The 27,523-nt window shown below is 48.3% G+C and overlaps 1 protein-coding gene across 1 annotated transcript in view; it reads right to left on the bottom strand.

Moving 5' to 3' along the window:
• The window catches only part of PPIL2 (peptidylprolyl isomerase like 2), a 117,340-nt gene that overhangs the window by 22,551 nt on the left and 67,266 nt on the right, over positions 1-27,523 (bottom strand). Inside the window, exons 13-14 of the mRNA XM_064168356.1 lie at positions 11,889-11,978; positions 9,127-9,160 (exon numbers count right to left, since the gene is read on the bottom strand). Of these exons, the coding sequence (XP_064024426.1) occupies positions 9,127-9,160; positions 11,889-11,978 (124 nt within the window). The remainder of the gene's footprint in view (positions 1-9,126; positions 9,161-11,888; positions 11,979-27,523) is intronic.

Below are 27,523 nucleotides of genomic sequence, written 5' to 3' on the forward strand. Positions count from 1 at the left end.
TGGTTCATTCCAGCTCCCTGGAAAGAAGTGCTAATATTTCTGCAGATAGTTACAGAGATGAGCTCCAGTCCCTGCCTCCTCTTTGTCTGCCATACTGCTGTTTCCAAAGCTAATTCTGTCTGCCCAGGAGCTGCAGCAAGAACAGAGAATGGTCTGGGCAGCATGGAGGACATAGCTGAAGTATGGAGGCCTGGCAGAACAGGCTGCCAAGGGGCAGTGGAGACACAGCAAAGGCAGCAAGAGAGAACAGGCTGCCAAGGGGCAGTGGAGACACAGCAAAGGCAGCAAGAGAGAACAGGCTGCCAAGGGGCAGTGGAGACACAGCAAAGGCAGCAAGAGAGAACAGGCTGCCAAGGGGCAGTGGAGACACAGCAAAGGCAGCAAGAGAGAACAGGCTGCCAAGGGGCAGTGAAGACACAGCAAAGGCAGCAAGAGAACAGGACAGAAATAGTCTGGGGGGTTCTTATTTTGGTTTAAAGAAAAAACAAAACACCTAATGTTTAAATTAAAAATACTTAAAAAAAAACCCCAAACAAATCAAAACAAACAAAGGGGAAAAAAAAACCTCCAACCCAGGAGCACCACAAACAAAAAAAACCCAACAAAAACACCCCAGCTGTATTCTCCTTAACTTAAAAATAGCCCCAAAGTGCTGTTTACCAAACTCCTGCTAACCTCTGGAACGGTTCCAGGCTTCAAGTGTCTGCTTGAAGCAGGACCAGGCAGAGCAAGGCAGAAGATGGTGAGTTAAAGGTATACATTTTTCAAGTACTGAAGCCCAGAACCACCTTCTCCCTGAAGATTAAGTACAGATCCCTCATTGATCTGCAGCTGTGACAGCACAATGCTCAGCCAGAGGGGCCTGGAACAGGGATTTCAGATTCTTACAGAGCTCAGTGTAAACTTGGAGAAGTAACTCAGAGGCTCCAAACCTCCTGCTGATAATTAGGAAGCCTTGAGAAGCAGGGAGCAGACTGTCCTGTTTACTCTCAGCAGGGCTGGGAGGGGTGGCTGTGCCATCTTCCTCGTTTTCTGAAAGCAGAGTGGATGCAGACAGACAGACAGGAGGTGAGACCACAGAACCCTCAGACATTACACTTCCAGTATATGCCCCTGGGAGAGGTGGCTCCTCCTTATATTCCTCAAATCCTCTTCTGAAAGCACAGGAATCACCACTCACTCTATATGGAGTCAGGATGACGCAAAAAGTCTCCCCTGAAGCTGCCCCAGCAGCCTACAAGCAAAGCCCAAAGCAAACAAGTGGTGGCTCTGGGTGTCAGATTCCCAGCGGGCAGCACTGCCTGTCACTTCACCTTCCTCTCAGGTTACTCCTTGATAAGAATATCTCCTGTCACAGTGGAGCTGTGTGCTCACTGGACTTGCAAATGTTTCTGAGCTCCTGTTACAGAAAGTGCTGGGGAACAAAACAACCTGGAAAGTGCTGAAAGTCTGAGGGGTTCCCATGGCAGCAGATACGGCCCCGAGTGGGTGCTGCCACTGGCTGCATCCCTCAGCACCCACCCACAACCCTGCCCACGGTGGTCTCTGGCAAGCACAAAGCTGCAAACACACCTGGGATCAGCCATGGAAACACAGTGGCCCTCTAACAGCATTTAATCCATGCAATGCAAAGCCTTCAGAAGGCAGGAAAAAACCCAACCCTCATGCCTAGCCAGCTGCCCAAGGCAGCTGGGAGCCACTTCTCCTCACTTTTAATAAGAGAGAAACACTCTCTTCACCTAAAGAGGTGTTTAGCTAACTCTTACAGAGATGAAACCAACCAGACCACAGAGCTCACAGGGAAAATGAGACTGCATTCATCACTTCCATGGGCAGCCAAAGTGCTGAGGTATATTTAGCTTGTAGCTGAAGCATGGTTAGTTATTCAGCCTTGTATCTGCATCTTGTGCTGATGGTGAAAAGGTGACTAGATCTAAACTGACATCTGAGGCAGTCACACATTAGCAACTGTACAGAAGAGTCACATTTTCAGGCTGGATTTGAACTAACCCACCCCTATTCTTTGATAGTCTTTGTTCCTCCTAACGACATTCTCTTCCCTAAAGTAATTTTTAGGTGAAATTAAAGTAGTTGTACAACTTTTTTTTTTTTCTCTGCAAAGAGCTAAGAGCTGCACCTAAAGCTGGAGCAATGTAGCATTCCTAAAGCCAGGTGTGGGCTGGGAATCATCATTCATGACAGTTGTGATTTTAAATAAATCCTTCCTTTTTCTGGCATAAAAATTGCTAAGCAGGGGTAAGGAAGTGGGAGGGCTCTGATTCACAAAAATGATGGCTTACTTTCTGTAATTTTCTTCTTGTCATTTGGAACAAGGAGGTACATAATAACATCTGACACTTCTGCAGAGCTTTCCAAGTGAGAGTCTTGAATCGTTTTGCAAATATGAAAGCCTTAGCCCAGCCAGGAAATGTTGCTCTCCTTTCAGATAAGAGGTTATGGTAGGTGCTTCTAACCCCACACAGCACAGGCTGGATTTTCAGAGGGGCTGCAATTTTAGAGGAGTATATTGCCAGATAAAAAGGTCTTGCTCTTGGCCTCTCTCTCTGAGCTTCCATCACGCAAGAAAAAAACCATTAAATGGTAGAAAATCACATTGCAGAACTGACCAAGTTTGTTCACAGTCCATTGCTATTGACAGTTCAGAGGAGCTCTGCTTGTTGCCAAGGAAAAAGCAATTCCCATCTACCAGTGGTATTTGGGGTTGGAATTTTACAGCCAGTTTATGCCTCTTTTGTGCCCTCCTGGATTCATAATGGGCAGAGGCACACACAAGCCAATTTATGAGACCTTCCAACAGGCTGCAAGTAAGAGTGGCCAAAAAACACCTGTGCTGCTTTGAAAATGCAGTGCTCTGTGTATAATCTCCCTCCCCATACAAAAGCTTTAGGAGAAGGTAATGCTCTGTGTAGTCTCCCCCTCCCCATACAAAGCTTTAGCAGAAGGTAATGCTTTGTGTGGTCTCTCCCTCCCCATACAAAAGCTTTAGGAGGAGGTAATGCTCTGAGTAGTCTCCCCCTCCCCATACAAAAGCTTTAGCAGAAGGTAATGCTCTGTGTAGTCTCCCCCTCCCCATACAAAGCTTTAGCAGAAGGTAATGCTTTGTGTAGTCTCTCCCTCCCCATACAAAAGCTTTAGCAGAAGGTAATGCTCTGTGTAGTCTCCCCCTCCCCATACAAAGCTTTAGCAGAAGGTAATGCTTTGTGTAGTCTCTCCCTCCCCATACAAAAGCTTTAGGAGGAGGTAATGCTCTGTGTACTCTCCCCCTCCCCATACAAAAGCTTTAGCAGAAGGTAATGCTCTGTGTAGTCTCCCCCTCCCCATACAAAGCTTTAGCAGAAGGTAATGCTCTGTGTAGTCTCTCCCTCCCCATACAAAAGCTTTAGGAGAAGGTAATGCTCTGTGTAGTCTCCCCCTCCCCATACAAAAGCTTTAGGAGAAGGTAATGCTCTGTGTAGTCTCCCCCTCCCCATACAAAGCTTTAGGAGGAGGTAATGCTTTGTGTAGTCTCCCCCTCCACATCCAAAACTTCAGGAGAAGGTAATGCTTTGTGTATAGTCTCCCCCTTCCCATCCAAAAGCTTTAGGAGAAGGTAATGCTTTGTGTAGTCTCCCCCTTCCCATCCAAAAGCTTTAGGAGAAGGTAATGCTTTGTGTAGTCTCCCCCTTCCCATCCAAAAGCTTTAGGAGAAGGTAATGCTTTGTGTAGTCTCCCCCTTCCCATCCAAAAGCTTTAGGATATGAATCTCATTTTTCCTACAAGCAACATTCCTGCCATTATTTGGAACACAGAAAACTCCTAGCAGCTGCTTCACTTGCACTAGCATGAGTTAGAATTACTCACAATACTCAACCACTGAGTTGCCATGAGCAGGAGAAAAAAGGGCTGGATGACAAATCTAAAACTCATTTGCAAATAATTAATCACTACAAAGACTGACCATGACTCAGCTGATCACTCTGAATGCTGCCTCTACGGGGGATTGTTTTGTGAGGAAAGAAAGAAGCTGCTGCAGCACCATGAAATTTCTCCCAGTAGTCTGAGGAGACATTAAGTTGAAGGCTGTAGAAAATTAGGTTGGTCCTCTAAAGCAGAGTCAGCCTTACAAGACCTATCTAACTGCTCTGGCAATGCAGGTCTGCTACCTAAGCTGGGCTAAAGCTCTATTCCCCACGCTCTTTCCAGTGTGTATCTCAACTTCAAGGCACCATAATGCTAATTTCCACTCTCCTTCACCTCAAGGTTAACTGCTGAGTACCAGGAATCAGTTGTCCTTCATATGCCTGCCAGGTCACAGCTACTTTTGCCTAACGTAAAAAGGACACAGTGGGAGGCTGCATAACAAATAGAAACAAGAATCAGTGCTGCTTACAGCTTGGACTCTTAGCTGGGGTGGCTGTGGAAGTGGACAGTCAGTGACCACCAGCTTGGCATTTTACATCTGTGAAATGGCTCCAAATCACAAGCATGCTTAGCTAGGTGAGCTGAGAGCAGAGATGTGCACGTGTGACACAGAACCTTATGTCATGTTGGACTCAGTGTGCCCAAATCCACCCAGAAGCAGAACAGTCCAGGGCTTAGCTAGCACTGGAGTGGGTGATCACTCAAGCATTTGGGTGTTGCAACCATAAACCCAGCACCTGCTGCTGAACATGGGATGAATGTCAGATGCCAGAAACCAAAGGGTGGGAAGGTTTTCAAGCAAGTCTGTTCCAGTTCCTGAGCTGATTAACAGGAATAATTAAATATGCTGAGGTGCTGGAAGGTGTCCAGAGAAGGGAGACTAAGATGGTGAAAGGCCTGGAGCACAGCCCTGCGAGGAGAGGCTGAGGGAGCTGGGGGTGTGCAGCCTGGAGGAGGCTCAGGGCAGACCTCATTGCTGTCTACAACTGCCTGAAGGGAGGCTGTAGCCAGGTGGGGTTGGGCTCTGCTGCCAGGCAACCAGCAACAGAACAAGGGGACACAGTCTCGAGTTGTGCCAGGGGAGGTCTAGGCTGGATGTTAGGAGGAAGTTGTTGGCAGAGAGAGTGATTGGCATTGGAATGGGCTGCCCAGGGAGGTGGTGGAGTCACCGTCCCTGGAGGTGTTCAAGCAAAGCCTGGATGAGGCACTTAGTGCCATGGTCTGGTTGACTGGCTAGGGCTGGGTGCTAGGTTGGACTGGATGAGCTTGGAGGTCTCTTCCAACCTGGTTGATTCTATGGTTCTATGACTCTATGTATTCAGAAGGAAAAGAACTGTAAAACATATACAGGCTTAATACAGCTTCCACACACCAACCTGGAAAAGGTGTGTGGGTCTTTTAACAAACAGACAACCAAATCCCCATCTCAAACCTCTTAGCCAGAATGTTTCAGTTAAAGCTGAAGTTAAAGTTTCTTCGTCTGTGTGGAAGAGGAAACAAAGGATGTTCTTTTTTTTTTGAAGTCTTCCCACAAAAGGCTCTAACAGGAACAATTCTGGCAGTTGAAAATACTGCCAATTAAAAGGTAACTTCCACAGAGTCTTTCTTATTGTCAAGTGAAATATCTGGGAAGAAAGCCCTCTCCTACTCCTCATATGCTTCACTGATACTACAGAAGTCAAGTAAACCTCTCAAGGCCATTACATCTTGTGGACTTTTCAGCTTTCAAAGATGCATCTTTTAATTTCTTTTCCTAAGGTGAGTCAAAACCCCTGAATTTCCTTCCAGCTGCCTTGAGAAGCTCCTCAATTCAAGAGAGATCTTGAGGTGAAGAAGGTGTCCACAGAAGGGCAACAAGGCTGGTGAAGGGCCTGGAACACAAACCCTATGAGGAGAGGCTGAGGGAGCTGGGGGTGGGCAGCCTGAAGAGGAGGCTCAAGGCAGAGCTCATTGCTGTCTACAACTACCTGCAGGGAGGCTGTAGCCAGGTGGGGGTTGGGCTCTTCTCCCAGACAACCAGCAACAGAACAAGGGGACACAGTCTCAAGTTGTGCCAGGGAAGTGCAGGCTGGATGTTAGGAGAAAGTTCTTCACAGAGAGAGTGATTGGCATTGGAATGGGCTGCCCAGGGAGGTGGTGGAGTCACTGTGCCTGGAGGTGTTGAAGCAAAGCCTGGATGAGGCACTTGGTGCCATGGTCTGGTTGATTGGATAGGGCTGGGTGCTAGGTTGGACTGGATGAGCTTGGAGGTCTCTTCCAACCTGGTTGATTCTATGATTCTATACTACAAGACCCAGGTAAGAAGGGTACAAAGTACTGAACCCCTCAGTGCTTTGCTCTAAAGCTTGAACACTTGTGATCACAGCATGGAATCACTGGTGCTGGAAAAGATCTTTGAGATCACCAAGTCTAACCAGGGCCACTACTACAGCATATCACTGAGCACGAGAAAGCCATGGGATCAACATTTCTACACCACAGGGGAGCTGGAGAGAGCATCACTATATCTGCCCTGAGTTGTACCTTCATCTGGCCAAGAGAACACAAAGCCAGGCAGGCACCTTGGGTCTGGTCACCCTCCTACAGCATGTGGATCAAGATGCACAAGTGACATTTCTGCCTCCCATTCAAGGGCCCAGGATCTAGCAGGCAGTCAGGAACAAATCCTTACAGATTGCTTACAGGGTGTGCACTAAGTGGCTGCATTTAAGTGAGTATTAAACACACAGGAACGAGGGTTCAGAAGCAATCTAGCAGCCCACCAGGCTGTCCATCTCCAGCATTCCTTTGTCAGGTTATTTATTCAGCAGGTGATTATGTGAGAATATCTAAAATTCAGCTTTCTCAGAGAAAAATCAAACCCATTCAGGTGCAAAGAGGATAGTTGCATTGTTTGGGCTTCACAATAACTGCCAACAGCCCCATCAGATCTGCAGCACTCACCCATCTGAGTCTGCTGTCCATCCTGTTAGACCTTTAATAGCCCTGACAGGCATTTGCAAGGTGTAATGTGCTCATATCTCATTGAGAACGACAAGGAGGGAAGCAAGACCGAAAGGACAGGAGGTCATTAGACTCCTTTTTAGAAATAAAGGACTATACACTGGAGGTCTTCCCCCTCCGTGGGCTGATTTGCATTGCATTTTACAGCAGAGCTGAGTCTTGACCTGCAGTGCAGCTGCACTGCCAGCCCTCTGCCAACTGCTAATTGTGCTGTCTCACAACACTGCCACCGCTTGCACAAACAGAGACAAGGACGACAGCAGCAAGTTCATTTTCATTCCATAGCAGGATCTGAACTCTACCCTACAAGGGTGAAAGGTGTCTGAGTCAATCCATTACATTTCTCCCATCTCCTGACACCTCTTTAATTTCTCGTTTTAAAAGATGTTCCTAATTACATCTTTTGGGATTTGAACTGAAACTTTCCTTGTAACAGAATCAAATCACATTTCTTTTGACAGTCCAAGCATAGACAGTAAGAAATCTTGTTAAAGGACTTCTGCCATCAGAACATGGAACTGTAAACTAGTCTCAAATCTTAAGAGTATGCAACTGATGATTATTACATGCAATAGAAGAAAAGCTATTAGGCAATTCAGACTAATATTGTTTATGCAGTAAATAGAGCTATTTAACAACTACAAAAACAACTGTTTTGGATGACCTGTGAGCACAGAAGAGCACAGTGCTTGCACCTACAAGTGACACATGTATGAACTGGAATGAAAATGCAGAGAGCCCCACAGGATGGAGAGAGCAGCTGTGGAGGCTGCTGGCATCTAGCAGTGGGTAGATTAAAGGTGCAAGTGGAAAATGAGCACATAGCTAAGTGTGGTGAGCAATGCTCTGAAGACCCTTCAGCTGCTATGTCTCCTGCCCATTTCTGATACAACTGTCATGCAGATCTCCAACTACGGAGAAATTCAATGAAATTCAACAAGGGCAAGTGTAGAGGCTTGCACCTGGGAAAGACCAACCCCAGGGATCAGTATAGATTGGAGACTGACCTGCTGGAAGGCAGTGAAGGAGAAAAGGACCTGGGGGTCCTAGTGGATGGGAGTGGATGGATCATGAGCAGGCAATGTGCTCTTGTGGCTAGGAGGGGCAATGTCCTCCTGGGGTGTATTAGGAGGGCTATGGTTAGTAGATCGAGAGAGGTTCTCCTCCCCCTCTACTCTGCCCTGGTGAGGCCACATCTGGAGTATTGTGACCAGTTTTGGGCCCCTCAGTTCAAGAAGAACCTCAGGGAACTGCTTAAGAAAGTCCAGTGCAGAGCCACAAAGACTATTAAGAGAATGGAACACCTGCCTTAGGAGGACAGCCTGAGGGAGCTGGGGCTCTTTAGCCTGGAGAAGAAGAGACTGAGAGGTGACCTCATTCATGCTGATAAACATGCAAAGCCTGAGTGCCAAGAGCATGGAGCCAGGCTCTGCTCAGTGATGCCCAAACACAGGACAAGAGGCAATGGGTGAAAGCTGAGGCACAGAAAGTTTCATATAAACATGAGGAGGACTTTTTAACCTGCGAGGGTGACAGAACCCTGGCACAGGCTGCCCAGGGGGATTGTGGAGTCTCCCTCTGGAGATACTCCAAACCCTCCTGGAGGCGTTCCTGTGTGATCTGGGGTAGGTGATCCTACTCTGGCAAGGTGGGGGTGGACTGGATGAGCTTTTGAGGTCTCTTCCAGCCCCTGACATTCTGTGATTCTGTAAGGGAGAAAAACCAAGCAGAATTATTTAGTAACAGTGAAACCTGAAAGTTAGCAAAAGAGCAGCTTGGGCTTTACACGGCAGCTAGCTGGGAGAACAGATGGCACCTGGCCAGCCACCAATTCTGAGGCAGGTCTCAAGTATTTCATTAACACTGAATTTTAAAGCAGCTTTTCATGAATGTATTCCTTCCTTTGTTCTTTGCTCTTGGAGGCCAGCTGTAAAAGTATTATCACTGTAATTTATTTACTTTCTGGAAGGAAAAAGGAAGTACAGACCCAACAAGAATTCTGTGCACCCAAGTTTCAGAGTGAGAATTTTGAGCACAATTAAAATAGTCATAAAAGGATAACAATAAAACTGCTTTCAGGAAGAAATACTCACAATGGACCACAGATGACTGGTTAGGAAATGTTAATCTACAAGGTGTCTGGAGACAAACACAACAGTGCATAAAGTAAAAACAGTTCACTTGACTTGAACTCAGCCTTACCTGTTCCTGTTCCAGTTGGATCACCTCCTTGGATCTGCAGGATTAAAACTGTGGGTTATATATCTGTGTGAAAGACATTCAGTACATAAAAGCCAGCTCTGCTCAGTGGTGTACAGAATCATTGAATGGTTTGAGTTGGAAGGGACCTCTCCAAAAGTCATCCAGTCCAACCCTGCGGCAGTCAGCAGGGACTAGGGTTGCTCAGAGCTTTGTTGAGTCTCACCCCCCTTCAGGGGCCTCAACTACCTCCCTAGGCAACCTATTCCAGTGCTACACCAACCTCATGGTAAAGAACTTGTTCCTCACATCCAATCTAAATCTGCTCTTCTCTAACTTCAAACCATTGCCTCTTGTCCTATCCCTGCAGCCCTTTGCAAACAGTCCCTCTGCAGCCTTCTTGTAACCCCCTTCAGATACTAGCAGGCTGCTTTAGGTCTCCCTGGAGCCTTCTCTTCTCCAGGCAGAGCAACCCCAGCTCCCTCAGCCTGTCCTTGTAGCAGAGGTGTTCCAGCCCCTCGATCATTTTTGTGGCCCTGCTCCATGAGGTCCATGTCCTTCCTGTGCTGAAGGCTCCAGAGGTGGATGCAGTACCCCAGGTGAGGTCTCACCAGGGGAGAGTAAAGTGGCAGAATCCTCTCTCTCCATCTGCTGGCCACACTTCCTTTGATGCAGCCCAGCTGCCATTGGCCCTCTGGGCTGCAAGTGCACACTGTTGGCTCATCAAGTCCAGCCTCTCATGCACCAGAACTCTCCAGTCCTTTTCTGCAGGGCTGCTTTCTCTCAGCTCATGTCCCAGCCTATACTGACAATGAGCCAGGGGCAGAACCCTGCACTTGGTCATGTTAAGACTTCTTCTATAATGTGTCATGTTGATAAATCAGTAACAAGGAAACCATTAGCACCTACATGGAGGTTCTTTTACCTGCTGCTGTCATCTTCTACATTACTTGTCCCAGAGCAGAAAGTTTAATAAACCTGATTGGTCTCATGTGGGTGAAGAGTGAAAATGAGCAGCCTCAAATGGGTTAACCAGGTCATCCTTTCTGCTAGAAGCTGAGTCATCAGCTGCTTTCTACCTGATGATGCACTGCTCTTGGAACTGAAAATGCTTTCCATCTTGCTACCAATCCTCCTGATGACAGCAAAGCAAGAAATTAGGGAATATGGAGTATTTTCTGCACCTGAATCTGTAATTGCCAGCATCTCCCTCACTATCTGCAGCAAGAAAAATCCTCAGGTGAAAGCAGCCTTTCAACGGCAAAACAAATCACTGTGTATACATAGAGGAACTAGAGAGAAAGGATTCTGTAGTCCTATGCCAGCAGAGGGAGTGTGGTGTGACTCGTTTCAGAACAGCAGCACAAAAGCACAATCTGAACTGTGAGTCCAGCAGTGCACTGAGATCTATGCAGTGCTGCCAAGAGAGAAAAAAGAGCTTTTCTGAATTCTTTTTTTCTAGGATGAGAGGGAGGAAAGTAACATCCAGTGACATGCCCTGAAGGTGTACTCTGCCTAAGGATCAGCTTGTTTGGAAGTTACAGGACAACTACAACATCCTAAACTGCCTGGATAGTACCTGTGTAAATAAAGACCTCTGAGGACCAAGGCCAGTTTGCTGGTTCATTAGGTGCTCTTTAACTCCTTTACAAAAGGGTCTGGACACCTAGACCTGGAGCACACTCAGGAAAGGACAATCTGACAGTATTCAGGCTGAGGGAGCTGGGGTTGCTCAGCCTGGAGAAGGTTGCAGGATACCAATGGCAGCTGGGCTGCATCAAAAGAAGTGTGGCCAGCAGATGGACAGAGAGGATTCTGCCACTTTACTCTCCCCTGGTGAGACCTCACCTGGGGTACTGCATCCACCTCTGGAGCCTTCAGCACAGGAAGGACATGGACCTCATGGAGCAGGGCCACAAAAATGATCGAGGGGCTGGAACACCTCTGCTACAAGGACAGGCTGAGGGAGCTGGGGTTGCTCAGCCTGGAGAAGAGAAGGCTCCAGGGAGACCTAAAGCAGCCTGCTAGTATCTGAAGGGGGGTACAAGAAGGCTGCAGAGGGACTGTTTGCAAAGGGCTGCAGTGACAGGACAAGAGGCAATGGTTTGAAGTTAGAGAAGAGCAGATTTAGATTGGATGTGAGGAACAAGTTCTTTACCATGAGGGTGGTGTAACACTGGAATAGGTTGCCCAGGGAGGTAACTGAGGCCCTATCCCTGGAGATCTTCAAGGTGAGGCTCAACAAGGCTCTGAGCAACCTGCTCTAGTGGAGGATGTCCCTGCTGACTGCAGGTGAGTTGGACTAGATGACCTTTGGAAGTCCCTTCCAACACAAACCATTCTGTGATTAACATACCACAGCCTGAAACAGGAATTCAGTTGCTGTCTGAAGTTTCATCTCAATGGAATTTCAACAGGCCACAGCACTATTTACCCAAATGAGCATTTCTCTTTCTCCCCTTCTGTTCATTAACCACCCACCCACAGCATGGGGAAGCTAACAAGAGCCTTGCCAAGGCAATGACTCTCAAAGGCTTTGTCTGGAACACCAGCAAAAGCACTACTCAGTGCAGTGATGCTCCAATATTAGTCAGAGACAGTTGTTACTAAGACTAGCAAGTACGAATGCACTAAGTTGGCATCACCCTTGTTCTGATAGTGTATTTATTATGCATCTACTCCAAGTTGTCATGCATGAAGAAACTAAAACTGAATTAAGCTAAGTAAGTATTCTGTGCATTCCACTTGACCTGGTCAACACTCACCACAAAGTTACGAATTGATCTGTGGAAAATTGTTCCATCATAGTAGTTCTTCTTACACAACTTGATAAAGTTTTCACATGTCCGGGGGGTCTGAAAGAGAAGAAAGCAAGTTCTGATTAACCTTTAGGCAACCAAGTTGGTCACTGCTAACAACAACCACTTTTCATTTGTGCCTTCCAAAGAACCCATCAGGAAGCTGAGAATGAGTTTCTGTCTACAGGAAAACAACTCCAACCAGCTCTTTTAAAGTACACTGCAACACAGAGTGTTGCCTAAATTAAACCCAGACCTTCCAATTAGCACAAAGAAGTCTTGAACACTAGCTCAGGTAAGATGACCTCCCAGTAAACATAATGATGGTGAAAGGAGGCAGTCTCAGAGATGTTCTGGTAACATATTGCAACGTGTCATAATCCTGTTCCAAAGGTGGACTTCAAGCACTGACAGAAGATAATTTCCCAGAGAAAGCAAGAACCTGGCTTCTTTGCCACTGGAATGGGCTGCCCAGGGAGGTGGTGGAGTCATCATCCCTGGAGGGGTTTAAGAAAAGCCTGGATGAGGCACTTGGTGCCATGGTTTAGTTGACTGGATAGGGCTGGGTGCTAGGTTGGACTGGATGATCTTGGAGGTCTCTTCCAATCTGCTTGATTCTATGATTCTCTGATTCTCTTCCACCAGTTCAAAGTGAGCACATTGAAGCTAAGAGAGAAATATTTGGTCCTCTTCATTACTTGGCACTAAGAATGGGACAGACCCCACAAGTCACTAGACCACAGAAGAAATAAAAAGACAATCTGCTTTCCAAAACCTGCTATCTCCATAATTAGCCTTCCACTGCACAGATTCTCTTCTCTGCAATACTAAACTCTAGCATTTCATTTTGAATTCTCGCAGGCAACCAGCAACAGAACAAGGGGACACAGTCTCAAGTTGTGCCAGGGCAAGTCTAGGCTGGATGTTAGGAGGAAGTTCTTCACAGAGAGAGTGATTGGCATTGGAATGGGCTGCTCAGGGAGGTGGTGGAGGCACTGTGCCTGGAGGTGTTCAAGAAAAGCCTGGATGAGGCACTTAGTGCCATGGTCTGGTTGACAGGATAGGGCTGGGTGTAGGTTGGACTGGATGGTCTTGGAGGTCTCTTCCAACCTGCTTGATTCTATGATTCTACTCTACAATTCTAAACTATCTTCAGTTTAGAAGAAAAAAAAGCTGAGGAAGGACTTTTCAGGCCATTAGGGAGTGGCAGGACTGGGGGGAATGGAGCGAAGCTGGAGATGGTTAGGTTCAGGCTGGACGTGAGGAGGAAGCTGTTCCGCATGAGAGTGGTGAGAGGCTGGAATGGGTTGCCCAGGGAAGTGGTTGAAGCCCCATCCCTGGAGGTGTTCAAGGCCAGACTGGATGGGGCTCTGGCCAGCCAGATCTAGGGTAGAGTGTCCCTGCTCATGGCAGGGGGGTTGGAACTGGCTGATCCTTGTGGCCCCTTCCAACCCAGACTGATTCTATGATTCTATGTACAAACACAAACCCAGCCTGTGTCCTAGACGTGGACATGCTTTGAGTTCCACTGTGGATTGTGTGCATAAATGTACTGCAGTCTTACAGAAGAAGACATCTAACTCATCTGAGTTGTTACAGGCCTTGAAAACATCCTTACTCTTGCATGTGCTTACATGGAAAGCCCTAGCATGAGTCATGATGTCTGCAAATGAACACACACAAGCCTTGAAGTCTGAAAGACACTGATTCACTCTGCACTGGTGTGACATCATTGTTGGTCTGAGAGCTGCAGTGGGACTGAGCCATGCCACCTCAAGTGACTTTAAAAGCCAGAAAATTCAGATAAGGCAAGCCTGATGAAGATAATGTAAGGATGACATAAGCTGAGTCTCTTTCAAAACAGATCCACAACGACCTTCACTTTTCTGTGCTTTCTCATCTCAAACAACCATTCTCACCCTTCTTTATTGACACTGAAAAGTCCCTTAATTAGCCAAACAAATTCAACCTGCCATTATAAATTCTCTATAATGATCCCTTCTTAATTACTTTACACAGATAGAGATGACAGTTGTCAGCTGGGCCAGAACTGGGAAAACAAACACATTCTAATGCAGTCTTATCCCAGCTATTACTGAAAGAGTGCCCAAACATCAGAACAGACTGCTCAGGGAGGTGGTGGAGTCACCATCCCTGGATGTGTTTAAAGGTCATTTAGATGTGGCACTTAGCCATACAGTTCAGTGGTGAACTTGGTACAGTAGGGCTAATGGTTGGGCCTGATGCTCCTGAGGGTGTTTTTCAATCTGAATGATTCTATGATCTCAGATTTCCTATGGAATTCACTACTGGGTTAAAATGGTAATAGCATCAGAGTGGCTTTATGGTAGAATGCCACTGGGAAATGTATTTTGGTAGCATCTCAAGGGCAACTTGTAAATAAATGTATTCCATAAAGTTGTGTCAAGCTATAGGAGGTTTCCCCACAGTTCCCATTTTAGAGGATAATTGGCAGTCTTTGTACACAACCTTCCAAGGAAAATTTGACCCCTGAGCAATCATTTGTGCAGTGCATGTCTCCTTTATATGCCACACCTGGAATACTGCATCCAGTTTAGGGCCCCTCAGTTCAAGAAGGACCTCAGGGAACTACCTGGGAGAGTCCAGCACAGAGCCACAAAGATGCTGAAGGGAGTAGAACATCTCCCTTGTGAGGACAGGCTGAGGAAGCTGGGGCTTGGAGCTTAGAGCAGAGGAGCCTGCTGGGGTGACCTCATTCACGTTGATAAAGGTATGCAGGGCAGTGTCTGCAGAGGGACCTGGACAGGCTGGATGGGTGGGCAGAGACCAATGGGATGAGATTTAACAAGGCCAAGTGCAGGGTTCTGCACTTTGGCCACAACAACCCCAAGCAGCACTACAGGCTGGGGACTGAGTGGCTGAGAGCAGCCAGGCAGAGAGGGACCTGGGGGTGCTGGGAGAGAGGAGCTGAAGCTGAGCCAGCAGTGTGCCCAGATGGCCAAGAGAGCCAATGGCATCCTGGGCTGGCTCAGGAGCAGTGTGGGCAGCAGGACAAGGGAGGATATTCTGCCTCTGTGCTCAGCACTGGTCAGGCCACACCTTGAGTGCTGTGTCCAGTTCTGGGCTCCCCAATTCAAGAGAGATGTTGAAGTGCTGGAAGGTGCCCAGAGAAGGGCAGCAAGGCTGGGGAGGGGCCTGGAGCACAGCCCTGTGAGGAGAGGCTGAGGGAGCTGGGGGTGTGCAGCCTGCAGAAGAGGAGGCTCAGGGCAGAGCTCATTGCTGTCTACAACTCCCTGAAGGGAGGCTGCAGCCAGGTGGGGTTGGGCTCTTCTGCCAGGCAACCAGCAACAGAACAAGGGGACACAGACTCAAGCTGTGCTGAGGGAGGTCTAGGCTGGATGTTAGGAGGAAGTTCCTGGCAGAGAGAGTGATTGGCATTGGAATGGGCTGCACAGGGAGGTGGTGGAGTCACTGTCCCTGGAGGTGTTGGAGCAAAGCCTGGCTGAGGCACTTAGTGCCATGGTCTAGTTGACTGGATAGGGCTGGGTGCTAGGTTGGACTGGATGAGCTTGGAGGTCTCTTCCAACCTGCTTGATTCTATGATTCTAGGGATGGACAATGATAGGGCAAGGGGAAATGGGTGCAAGGTGGAGCAGAGGAGATGCCATGGGAACACATGGGAAAACTTTTTCACTGTGAAGATGACAGAGTCCTGGCACAGACTGCCCAGAGAGGTTGTGGAGTCTCTTTCCCTACAGACATTCAAAACCTGCCTGGATGCATTCCTGTGTGACCTGACCTAAGTGCTCCTGCTCTGGCAGTGGCGTTGGATTTGATGATCTTTGGAGGTCCCTTCCAACCCATAGCATCATGGAATCAACCAGGTTGGAAGAGACCTCCAAGCTCATCCAGCCCAACCTAGCACCCAGCCCTAGCCAGTCAACCAGACCATGGCACTAAGTGCCTCATCCAGGCTTTTCTTGAACACCTCCAGGGATGGTGACTCCACCACCTCCCTGGGCAGCCCATTCCAATGCCAATCACTCTGTGAAGAACTTCCTCCTAACATCCAGACTCCATCCTAACCCCTAACACTGTGTGAGGCTGTGACAGCACCCTAACAGCCAGCATCCCAACACAGTGCTATCAGGTACCAACGATGAAAAATGTCAGCAAGCATAAAAATGAGTTAAAAAAGGCTCTTTACAAATTGGAAATACCATCAGCAGTTTTTAGCCCAAGGCACTTTATCTCCTGGGAGCCAAGGACTCTTTGGAGAGAGAGACATAGTTAATAAGTTCTCTGGGGGGAATACAGCAGCCTGTAATTAATTCTTTAAGAAAAATGAAATCAGGCAAAAGCCTGAGCCCCCTAGGAACAATACCAAACCAGCTGAAATTTGCACAGGCTTGATCACCCACTGCAGATTTCCTCTTTATACATTTTCAAAACACAGTTTGTAAAATATACATCAAAAAAACCCCAAACCCCTTGCTGTAGTAATGTAATTTTTTAGGCAGGACTTAGTGTTGACCCTTTCCTCTAAATGGCTTAGAATCATAGAATCACAGAATCAAGCAGCTTGGAAGAGACCCCCAAGATCATCCAGTCCAACCCAGCACCCAGCCCTAGCCAGTCAACCAGACCATGGCACTAAGTGCCTCAGCCAGGCTTTGCTTCAACACCTCCAGGGATGGCAACTCCACCACCTCCCTGGGCAGCCCATTCCAATGCCAATCACTCTCTCTGACAACAACTTCCTCCTAACATCCAGCCTAGACCTCCCCCAGAACAACTTGAGACTTGTTCTGTTGCTGGTTGCCTGGCAGAAGAGCCCAACCCCCGCCTGGCTACAGCCTCCCTGCAGGGAGTTGTAGCCAGCAATGAGCTCTGCCCTGAGCCTCCTCTTCTGCAGGCTGCACACCCCCAGCTCCCTCAGCCTCTCCTCATAGGGTTTGTACTTCAGGCCTCTCCCCAGCCTTACTGCCCTTGTCTGGACATCTTCCAGCACATCAACATCTCTCTTGAATTGGGGAGCCCAGAACTGGACACAGTACTCAAGGTGTGGCCTGACCAGTGCTGAGCACAGGGGCAGAATAACCTCCCTTGTCCTACTGGCCACACTGTTCCTGATGCAGCCCAGGATGCCATTGGCTCTCTTGGCCACCTGGGCACTGCTGCCTCATCTTCAGCCTACTCCTGGTCCCTCTCTGCCTGGCTGCTCTCAGCCACTCTGTCCCCAGCCTGTAGTGCTGCTTGGGGTTGTTGTGGCCAAAGTGTAGAACCCTGCACTTGGCCTTCTTAAATCTCATCCCCTTGGCCTCTGCCCACCCATCCAGCCTGGCCAGGTCCCTCTGCAGGGCTCTCCTACCTTCCAACAGATCAACACCTGCTCCTAGCTTGGTGTCATCTGCAAACTTACTGATGCTGGACTCAATCCCCTCGTCCAGATCATCAATAAAGATATTGAACAGGACTGGGCCCAGCACTGATCCTTGGGGAACACCACCAGTGACAGCTGCCAGCTGGATGTGGCACCATTCACCACCACTCTCTGGGCTCTGCCATCCAGCCAGTTCTTGACCCAGCTTTCTAGTTGTTATTCCTTTTCCCAGGAACAAGCTTGTTTTCAAACGTGGCTGCAGAAATATTTAGTCTACACCAAATAATAATTTCACTGCAAGGCTTTCTTTAGATAATTGCCACCAAATTGGTTCCCATGGTCACCTCATGCATCAGACAGACACACTGGGCAGGTAAACAGCTCCTTAGCAACATTACCATTACCTTTTATAGCACTGCTTTTGTAGACACAAATAAAAAGGTGTGCATGCAATCAGTAATAAATCCCAGTTTCCATCATGCAGTTGAACCAGAATATCTGGCTCTCATTATCTGATCTACTCAAAGCAGTTAAAGTTCTCCCTCTCTGCTCTGGTGAGACCCTCACCTGGAGCACTGTGTCCTGTTCTGGAGCTCCTATTACAAGAAAGATCTGGAGGTGCTGGAATGTGTCCAGAGAAAGGCTACAAGGATGATCAGAAGGCTGGGGCTGCTCTGCTATGAGGACAGGGTGAGAGAGTTGAAGCTGTTCAGGATGGAGAGGAGAAGGCTTCAAGGAGACCTTACTGTGGCCTTATAGTATCTGAAGGGAGCTACAGGAAAGCTGTGAGGGACTTTTCAGGCTGTCAGGTAGTGATGGAGCTGCCCAGGGAGGTGGTGGAGGCACTGTCCCTTGAGATCTTCAAGAAAAGCCTGGATGAGGCACTTAGTGCCATGGTCTAGTTGACTGGCTAGGGCTGGGTGCTAGGTTGGACTGGATGAGCTTGGAGGTCTCTTCCAACCTGCTTGATTCTATGATTCTATGATATGACTGGGAGGAATGGAGCAAAACCAATAGTGTGTAGATTCAGATTGGATGTTAGGAAGAAGTTCTTCACCATTAGGGAACAGATTGCCCAGGGAGGTGCTAGGAGCCTCATCCCTGAAGGCCAGGCTGGATGTGGCTCTGAGCAACCTGCTCTAGTGTGAGGTGTCCCTGGCCATGGCAGGGGTGTTGGATCCTTGAGGTCCCTTCCAGCCTTGACAGTTCTGTGGTTCTATGATTCTTGCCAAACCTCATACACTTCAGGAACTTTTTAAAGCAGTGTCCTGTCCAAAGCAGGACAGAAAGGCTGGAGGGTTGTGGGGAAGGTCTGGGTCCTGGGCACGGAGCTCCACTCTGCACTGACCACACAAACAAGGGCAATCTTTGAAGTTTTTGTTCCAACTACAAAGGATGATGAGAAATAAACAAACCTGACTGCTATCTGAGTGTAAGATCTTCTGGGAGATGTCAGACTTGGAGTTTTGGAATGCAAAGCTGCCTACTCCTTCTGAAACCTCCTTACCACCACTTCCCTCACACCATTCCTGGAGGAGGAGGGGACGGTCAAAGCCCTTGCAAAGGCAGAGTGCAGAAGGCACCAGCAGCATCTTGCTGCCTCATGACTGACAGTGGGCTCCAGGCTCTCTTCTTACTTCTGGCTGCTCTTGTCTCAAGATGACCTCAACAGCAGCAGCTGACCTGCTGCCCTTCATTCACTAAAGAGGAAATGATTTAAATGGTTTTAACCTGCTGACGACGACTTAGACTCACATGCAACAAAGTCAAGAGCAAAATGCTGCCTTAATGTGTTAGAACTTTGATCTGAAAGACACCAGCAAAAAGAAGGTTCAGCTTTAAATCTACTGCAATATCTTCTCAGAGGGATGCAAAGACAGCCCTGAGAAGTCAAATGTAAAAGCTGTTAAAGGCTTTCAGGCTTTTGTCTCCACAGAGTGTGCTAGGACAGGCCTGACAAACCCTCCTGTTCTTCAGACAAGTTGGGACTGTGATGTCCTTCAACTTAAACCACTTTGCTCTCCAAAATACAACCAGTTAAATCAATCAGTCAATCATATTTATACCCAAAATGAGTCTCCTGCTCCAGCTATGCTCCTCATGTATTGTGCAGATGCCAGAGAACTGCCTTCCAACTGCTGAAAATTCACACCCAAGACAAGTGGTGGATTTTAATAACCAGTTTGAGACAGGAATCCAGGAGAGGCCTTAGCCCAGAAGATGGCACAAATGGGTGAGCAGAGACCAATGGGATGAGATTGAACAAGGCCAAGTGCAGGGTTCTACACTTTGGCCACAACAATCCAAAGCAGCACTACAGGCTGGGGACTGAGTGGCTGAGAGCAGACAGGCAGAGAGGGACCTGGGGGTGCTGGTGGATAGTAGATTAAGATGAGCCAGCAGTGTGCCCAGGTGGCCAAGAGAGCCAATGGCATCCTGGGCTGCATCAGGAGCAGTGTGGCCAGCAGCACAAGGGAGGTTATTCTGCCCCTGTGCTCAGCACTGGTCAGGCCACACCTTGAGTGCTGTGTCCAGTTCTGGGCTCCTCAATTCAAGAGAGATGTTGAGGTGCTGGAAGGTGTCCAGAGAAGGGCAGTAAGGCTGGGGAGGAGCCTGGAGCACAAACCCTATGAGAAGAGGCTGAGGGAGCTGGGGGTGTGCAGCCTGGAGAAGAGAAGCCTCAGGGCAGAGCTCATTGCTGTCTACAACTCCCTGCAGGGAGGCTGTAGCCAGGTGGGGTTGGGCTCTGCTGCCAGGCACCCAGCAACAGAACAAGGGGACACAGTCTCAGGTTGTGCCAGGGGAGGTCTAGGCTGGATGTTAGGAGGAAGTTGTTGTCAGAGAGAGTGATTGGCATTGGAATGGGCTGCCCAGGGAGATGATGGAGGCACCGTCCCTGGAGGTGCTCAAGCAAAGCCTGGATGAGGCACTTAGTGCCATGGTCTGGTTGACTGGATAGGGCTGGGTGCTAGGTTGGACTGGATGATCTTGGAGGTCTCTTCCGAGCTGGTTGATTCTATGATTCTTTGCTTGGCCCAGAGGCATGCAGAGAGAAGGGGCAAAGGCTTTCTCTCTATGGTTAGCTAACACACTCAGTAGGTAAGCCTGCATGGAAATAGCAGCCCCAGCAGCACCTGGGCTACTAGGCCCAACCAAGTTCCAGAGCTGAAGAGAGATTGCTGCTTGGAATGCTCACACAGCAGGTGAGCTTGTGGCTGCCTTCCAACACCTGAAGGATCTACAGGAAGCTGCAGAGGGACATTTCATAAGGGTGCCTAGCAGTAGGACAAGGGGGAATGGTTTGAAGCTGAGGGAGAGTAGGGAGTTTAGGAAGAAGTTCTTCAGTACAAGGATGGTGAGACTCTGGAGCAGGGAGGGGACTGTCCCCTTGTGCTTGGCTCTGGTGAGGCCACACCTCGAGTATTGTGTTTTGGGCACCTCAACACAAGAGGGATGTGGAGGTGCTGGAGCCAGTGCAGAGGAGGGCAAGGAAGCTGTGAAGGGCCTGGAGAATAAATCTGATGAGGAACAACTGAGGGAGCTGGGGCTGGTTAGTGTGAAACAGAGGAGCCTGAGGGGAGACCTCATCACTGTCTGCAGCTACTTGAAAGGACCTTGTGGAGAGGCTGCTGCTGGGTCCTTCTCACAGGTAAACAGTCACAGAACAAGAGGGAATGGCCTCAACCTGCTACTGGGTAGGTTTAGTCTGGATATTAGGAAAACCTTTTTCCCAGCAAGAGTGGTCAGGCACTGCAAGGAGCTGCCCAGAGAGGTGGTGGAGTCACCAGCCCTGGAGGTGTTTAAAACTTGTCTGGATGTGGTGCTTCAGGATATGGTTTAAGGGTGAGCTCTGCAGAGTAGGACTAACAGTTGGACTTGGTGATCCTAAGGGACTTTTCCAACCTGAATGTTTCTGTGACTCTGTGAATAGGCTGCTCAGAGATATTGAGGATGTTTCCTCCCTGGGGTGTTCCAGGCCAGGCTGGATGAGGGCTTGAGCAGCTGAGTCAAGTTAAGAGATGTCCCTGCCCATGGCAAGGAGGTCGGAGTAGATGATCTCTAAGGTCCTTTCCAACCTAAGCCATTCTGTGACTCTCAGAGACTGACTATGAAATCATGGTTGCAGGGAAAACACTGAAGAAAGGAATATACAATTTAGAAACCCAAAGCAAAACAGGGAAAACCCCTGATGATAAAGTTCAAGGAGAAATGCAGATTTTATTTTGTTTCACTTCTAAGCATCAGCTGAACCAATTTTAGTTCCATTTTGCCAGAAGTGGCAGCTCCAAACCAGAGAAAATTCATCTCTCTTGCTGCACCCTGAGACCTGAGAGGTAAGACTAATTAAGCCAGGTCACCACCTGATTTCTCAGCTTGCAGCTCTCCTTCCTCATCAGTTAAAATGGGTCATTACATTAGTAAAAGTAACCTCAACTCAGAATTTGTATTGGGCAGCTGAAAAGCCACCCAGGGGTAGATGAAAAACCTGTGGCACTCCTGTTGCCAAGGTACAGGAGATGGGAAAGGAGTTGTTGCCATGACGACAAGCAAGAAGGCTTTACTATGTGAAGAGCTAATAATGTTGAAATGCTCCCTCCCTGGGGGAATCTGCATGAACCTCCAAGAGAAATTTCACACTAAGCATTCAGAAGCTGCCATTCACCTGTCTGTATAATTTCCTTGTGTTAATTCCACTTCCCTTTTGTTTCTTTTTGCCTCTCTAAATTGGATGAACTGTAGTAGATGCACTGAGCGAGGCAGCCTCGGTGTGTGCTCACAGACCCCTATGTTTCAAAGCAGAAAGAATGTGAAATCATGACAAGCTCATTCCTCACAAATTAAAATGGCATTCTGTAGCCTTCATCTTATCACACACAAAGAGGTGGAACTAGAGGTGGAGATTTCTAAAGCTTCAAATGGTGCTGCAATTTCTCTAACACAGGTTTGTAACGTGCAAGGTGGATTTTGTTTTGCTTTAGTCCATAGGGTTTGGGGTTTTTTTTACACAGAGCATTTTCACTCTTGGAATTGTTCATTCCAGCATCTCTTCTAATGCACAAGCCCGTAAAGAGGTGATTTAATGACTCCATTCACACAATCACAGAATGTCAGGGGCTGAAAGGGACCTCCAAAGCTGATTCAGTCCAAGCCCCCATGCCAGAGCAGGATCTCCTATACCAGATCACACAGGAACGCATCTGGGTGGGTTTGGAACATCTCCACAGAGGGAGATATTCTCCCATCCCTTTCAATCTGCAACCCTTGTAGCCCACCCATCTCCCAGGAAAGAAGATGTCCCAATAAAAGCTTAGTCAGAGGCAAGTGGAGCAGTGGAGTGGTTTCAGGAATTGCCATCTATTGGGTGCTAATGTCTGTTCTCTCCACTGAGTCATGGAAAGAAACTGGACATATGAATGCTTCTGGAGTATCTCAGTGCCTAATACTGTACTGGAAGGTGATCTGAGCTACCCTGCTTCACTGTGCACTAATTCACCAGGAGCAGACTCCATTTGCTTCGCAGTAAAAGGGCCAAGAAAATCCCAAACTCCACAAAGCCCACTGCAAAAGCACAGGGAGACTTTCACTGTGGGAAGCCCATAACGTTTCCTGCAGGAGAAACATTTACTACAGACCTGCACATCACCCCCTGCCAGCTCCACTTCCCTGATAACAGCTCCCCTGTGTGCAAGGGGGTGAGCCAGTGGCAGGTTCTGGTGGCAAAGAGCAGCTGCCTGGAGTGGCTCTGTTCAGAAAAGACACAGTTCATAGAAAGGACACCACTCTCAAATGTGGTGGGGTCAGTGTGAGATCTGTGATCAGCAGAACATGGTTCCAGTGAGTGAGCACTGGGAGGCAGGAAAAAAGCACTGTGGGGTAAAACACTTGGCCAGATGCATAAAAAAGAATCAGAATGAGCAACTTGTGCCTCAGGTAAGAGATTGCTGAGTTGATAACAAACATTTGCCTGTGTTGCTACCTCAAAGCTTCAAAGTTGCTTAGAACAAAGAGCAGAATTATTGCATTCTCACTGCACAGGACCTCACTGTCATTTAATTAGCTGCTTAGCAAAGATTTCTAGCTAAATTTCACTTCTCTTCTGCAGTACTGCCATGAAAGTTGCTAACCCAAAACTTTCCCAAAGCCTGAGCAAGATGTTCAGCTTAAATAAGATGCCAATAAAAAATGACACACTTGGGTTTATTTTTCACTTGGACAATCAATCAGTTTAGCTGAGTGCAACTCAAGTTAAATAAGGCAGTTAATGCACTCATCTTATTTGTCAGTGTTAACTATTACCTCTCCAGAGGCAGAGTCATCATCCCTACCCACAGCCATTACTTTTCCTCCACCATTTACTCTGCTCTTGTCAGACCCCACCTGGATTTCTGTGTGCAGTTCTGGAGCCCTCAACACAAGAAGGACATGGAACTGTTGGAGTGAATCCAGAGGAGGCCATGAGGATGCTCAAAGGGCTGCAGCAGCTCTGCTATGAGGACAGGCTGTGAGAGTTGGGGGTCTGTAGCCTGGAGAAGAGAAGGCTTCAAGGAGACCTTATAGTGGCCTTGCAGTATCTGAAGGGGGCTTCAGGAAGGCTGGGGAGGGACTATTGAGAAGGTCTTGTAATGACAGGACAAGGGGAAATGGGTTTCAGCTGGCAGAGGGGAGATTCAAACTAGATGTTAGGAAAGGGCTCTTTCAAGTGAGGCTGGTGAGACACTGGCATAGGTTGCCCAGGGAGGTTGTGGAGCACAGAATCACCCAATGTGATCAAAGATCAGATTGGGGGATTCTGGGCTCAGCAACCTCCCTGAAGATGCTCAAGGGCAGGCTGGATGAGGCCTTGAGCAACTTGTTCTAGTGGGAGGTGTCCATGCCTATGGCAGGGAGTTGGTAGTGGATGTGAGGTCCCTTCCAACCTAAATCATTCTATGATTTATTTACTGCAGTGGGAGAAAAGAAAAGAGTTCTCTCCCCTCCCTCAAATGTGTCAGTCACTGGAGGGTTGAGGAGCTTGTCAGACAGGGTTGGGTGCTGATGAGGATGGGGTCAGCAAGCACAACATAGTACCTACTCTGCCCTGGTTAGACTTCACCTGGAATATTGCATTCAGTTTTGGACTCCTCAGTTCAGGAGGGACAGGAACCTACTTGAAAGAGTCCAAGGGAGGGCTATGAAGATGCTGAAGGGGCTGGAGCACTGACCTGTGAGGAGATACTGAGGGACCTGGGGCTGTTTGGTCTGGTGAAGAGAAAACTTAGAGGGGATCTGATCAATGTTTATGAATATCTAAGGGCTGAGGGTCAAGAAGGAGGGGACAAACTCTACTCAGTTGTGCCTTGTGACAGAACAAGGATCAAGGGATGTAAACTACAGCACAGAGAGTTCCACCTCAACATGAAGAAGAACTTCTTTACTGTAAGGCTCACAGAGCACTGGCACAGGCTGCCCAGAGAGGTTGTACAATCTCCTTCTCTGGAGACCTTCAAGACCTCTCTGGATCTGTTCCTGTGCAACCTGAGCTAGATTGTCTGGTCCTGCTCTAGCAGGGGGGTTGGACTCAATGATTTATGGAGGTCCCCTCCAACCCTTAACATCCTGTGATGCTGTGACCAGTGGGTACAGTTTAAATGAAGATGCAGCTTTAACTATTTCAGCAACCCCTAGAAGCTGTAAAACTTGGAGTATCCCAGATCCCACGATGGCTTCCTGGCATTTTGTCAGTCTGCAACTGAGTGCACATAAATTCTACCTTTTCAGAAGATGCAACCACTTCCCCACTAGACAGCAAAGCTCTGGTAGCTGTCAGCCTCCCAAGGTCATCCTGCTCCCATCAGAGGAGCCAAGGTACAAACATGTCAGAGAAAGATGAAGAGCAGCAGCTGTGTAGCTCCAAAACATCCCCCTCATTCTCTGGTTTGGGATCCCTAAGTGGCAGACACAGCTGGTATGGGATGCCTGCACTGTCAAATGTCACCTAGACAAGTGACACAATCCAGTAACAATTGATTCCTTCCCCAGACCCAGCTTGTCAGAGAGGCTGGGGAGGCAGAGAGGTTCAAATACACAAAAAGCCTTCCCACCAATTACCCAATGCCAAAGGCTGCCAGGAAACCATGCAGAGATGGCCAAGGGCAGCAAGCCACACAGTGCAGGGACAGGTCCACAGAGAGGTGACTGAGCACCTTCCTCAACCCCACGCTGAATGTGCCCTGGTGTTCCCCACCAGGGACTTCCACTACCCCTTCACTGCTGCAGAAGAGCACTGAGGACAAGCACACAACAGCAACATCCAGATGAGCCACTTCTTACTACCATTTCACATCAGTGCATTTCTCCTTCCCCAGGCATGGCTGTTCTGCCCCTCCAATTAAAAACATTCAAACGATTAGTTTCAGAACAACCTAGAAGTGACCTGCTGGTCAGCATGGCTGTGAAGAGCCTTCTGCTTAGAATCACAGAATCAACCAGGTTGGAAGAGACCTCCAAGATCATCCAGACCAACCTAGCACCAAGGCCTGTCCAATGAACAAGACCATGGCACTAAGTGCCCCAGCCAGGCTTTTCTGAACACGGTGACTCCAGCACCTCCCTGGGCAGCCCATTCCAATGCCAATCACTCTCTCTGACAACAACTTCCTCCTAACATCCAGCCTAGACCTCCCCTGGCACAACTTGGGACTGTGTCCCCTTGTTCTGTTGCTGCTTGCCTGGCAGAAGAGCCCAACCCCACCTGGCTACAACCTCCCTTCAGGTAGTTGTAGACAGCAATGAGCTCTGCCCTGAGCCTCCTCTTCTGCAGGCTGCACATCCCCAGCTCCCTCAGCCTCTCCTCACAGGGTTGTGCTCCAGGCCTCCCACCAGCTTTGTTGCCCTTCTCTGGACTTCCAATAACAAAGAAGAGCAATAGATTGCTGTAGCACCTCAAGTTAAAAGCACACCAAGAAACAATTATTTTATCCAGCTGTTCTCCCACTGGAAAAGGACAGTTTGGGGTTTCTTGGCTTTCAGTTTCTTTTGACAAGAACTTTCACAGTTGGAAGTTGCAACTCTGTCTTACAATGCCCTGTTTTGATGAAAAGAAATAATGCACTAAATAATTTGCAACCATGTCAGGATCATGTACTTGATCCCTTCAACCAAAATACAAAGTCAACAGAGCCTGGTAAGACATCAGCCAGCTATGTGCCATACAGTGCCATGATGATGCTGGCAGAATGGATGGTTAAGAGAGAGAAGGAGGGATTCAGAAAGAGTGGGGTATCCTAGCATGCCAGGGGGCCAAAAGAGATTTTCAGCAACTCACTTCTTTCCCACTGGAAATGGATTAGAGGTTTACAGGCTTCTGATCTTCAGAACAATCCCTCATCACACAAAAGGAGAGACGATTTCAGAGAAGAGGGGCTGGATGACACATTGATAGATCAGAGGCATATTTAACAGGTCAGAGGGCCTCAGAAGATTAAAGCAGCAGTGTTTGTAGAATAATGGCTTCTTCAGATAGTTATGCCAAGACATCATCATTAAGCACAGTTTGCCAGGTCCTAAAACCTCAAAAAGCATTTCTGGAGTGCTGGATGGAGCTTTGAAATCCATCTCACGTTCTTCTTTGTGATGCCAACTTGCCCTTAAACCTTATTAAACCTTAGAGACAGGTGAGCTTACACACAGCCTGCCATGCTCAGCATGCAGTTGCCACTGTGGGTATGTCTTTAACCACCAGATCATCACCCAAGAGCAACCACTTGTATGAGGAGAACTCACAAAGGAGAGATGAGAGAAGAGCACCAAATCATAGAATCATAGAATCAGTCAGGGTTGGAAGGGACCACAAGGACCAGCCAATTCCAAACCCCCTGCCATGGGCAGGGACACCCTACCCTACAGCAGGCTGCCCAGAGCCTCATCCAGCCTGGCCTTAAACACCTCCAGCCATGGGGCCTCAACCACCTCCCTGGGCAACCCATTCCAGCCTCTCACCACTCTCATGCTGAACAACTTCCTCCTCACATCCAGCCTGAACCTACCCATCTCCAGCTTTACTCCACTCCCCCCAGTCCTGTCACTCCCTGCTATCTTGAGAAGTCCCTCCCCAGCTCTTTTGTAGGTCCCCTTCAGATACTGAAAGGCCACAAGAAGGTCACCTGGGAGCCTTCTCTTCTCCAGACTGCACAGCCCCAACTCTTTCAGTCTGTCCTCACAGCAGAGCTGCTGCAGCCCTCTGAGCATCCCAGTGGCC

This window comes from Pogoniulus pusillus, chromosome 30 (genome assembly GCF_015220805.1).
Source record: "Pogoniulus pusillus isolate bPogPus1 chromosome 30, bPogPus1.pri, whole genome shotgun sequence".
Taxonomy (NCBI): domain Eukaryota; kingdom Metazoa; phylum Chordata; class Aves; order Piciformes; family Lybiidae; genus Pogoniulus; species Pogoniulus pusillus.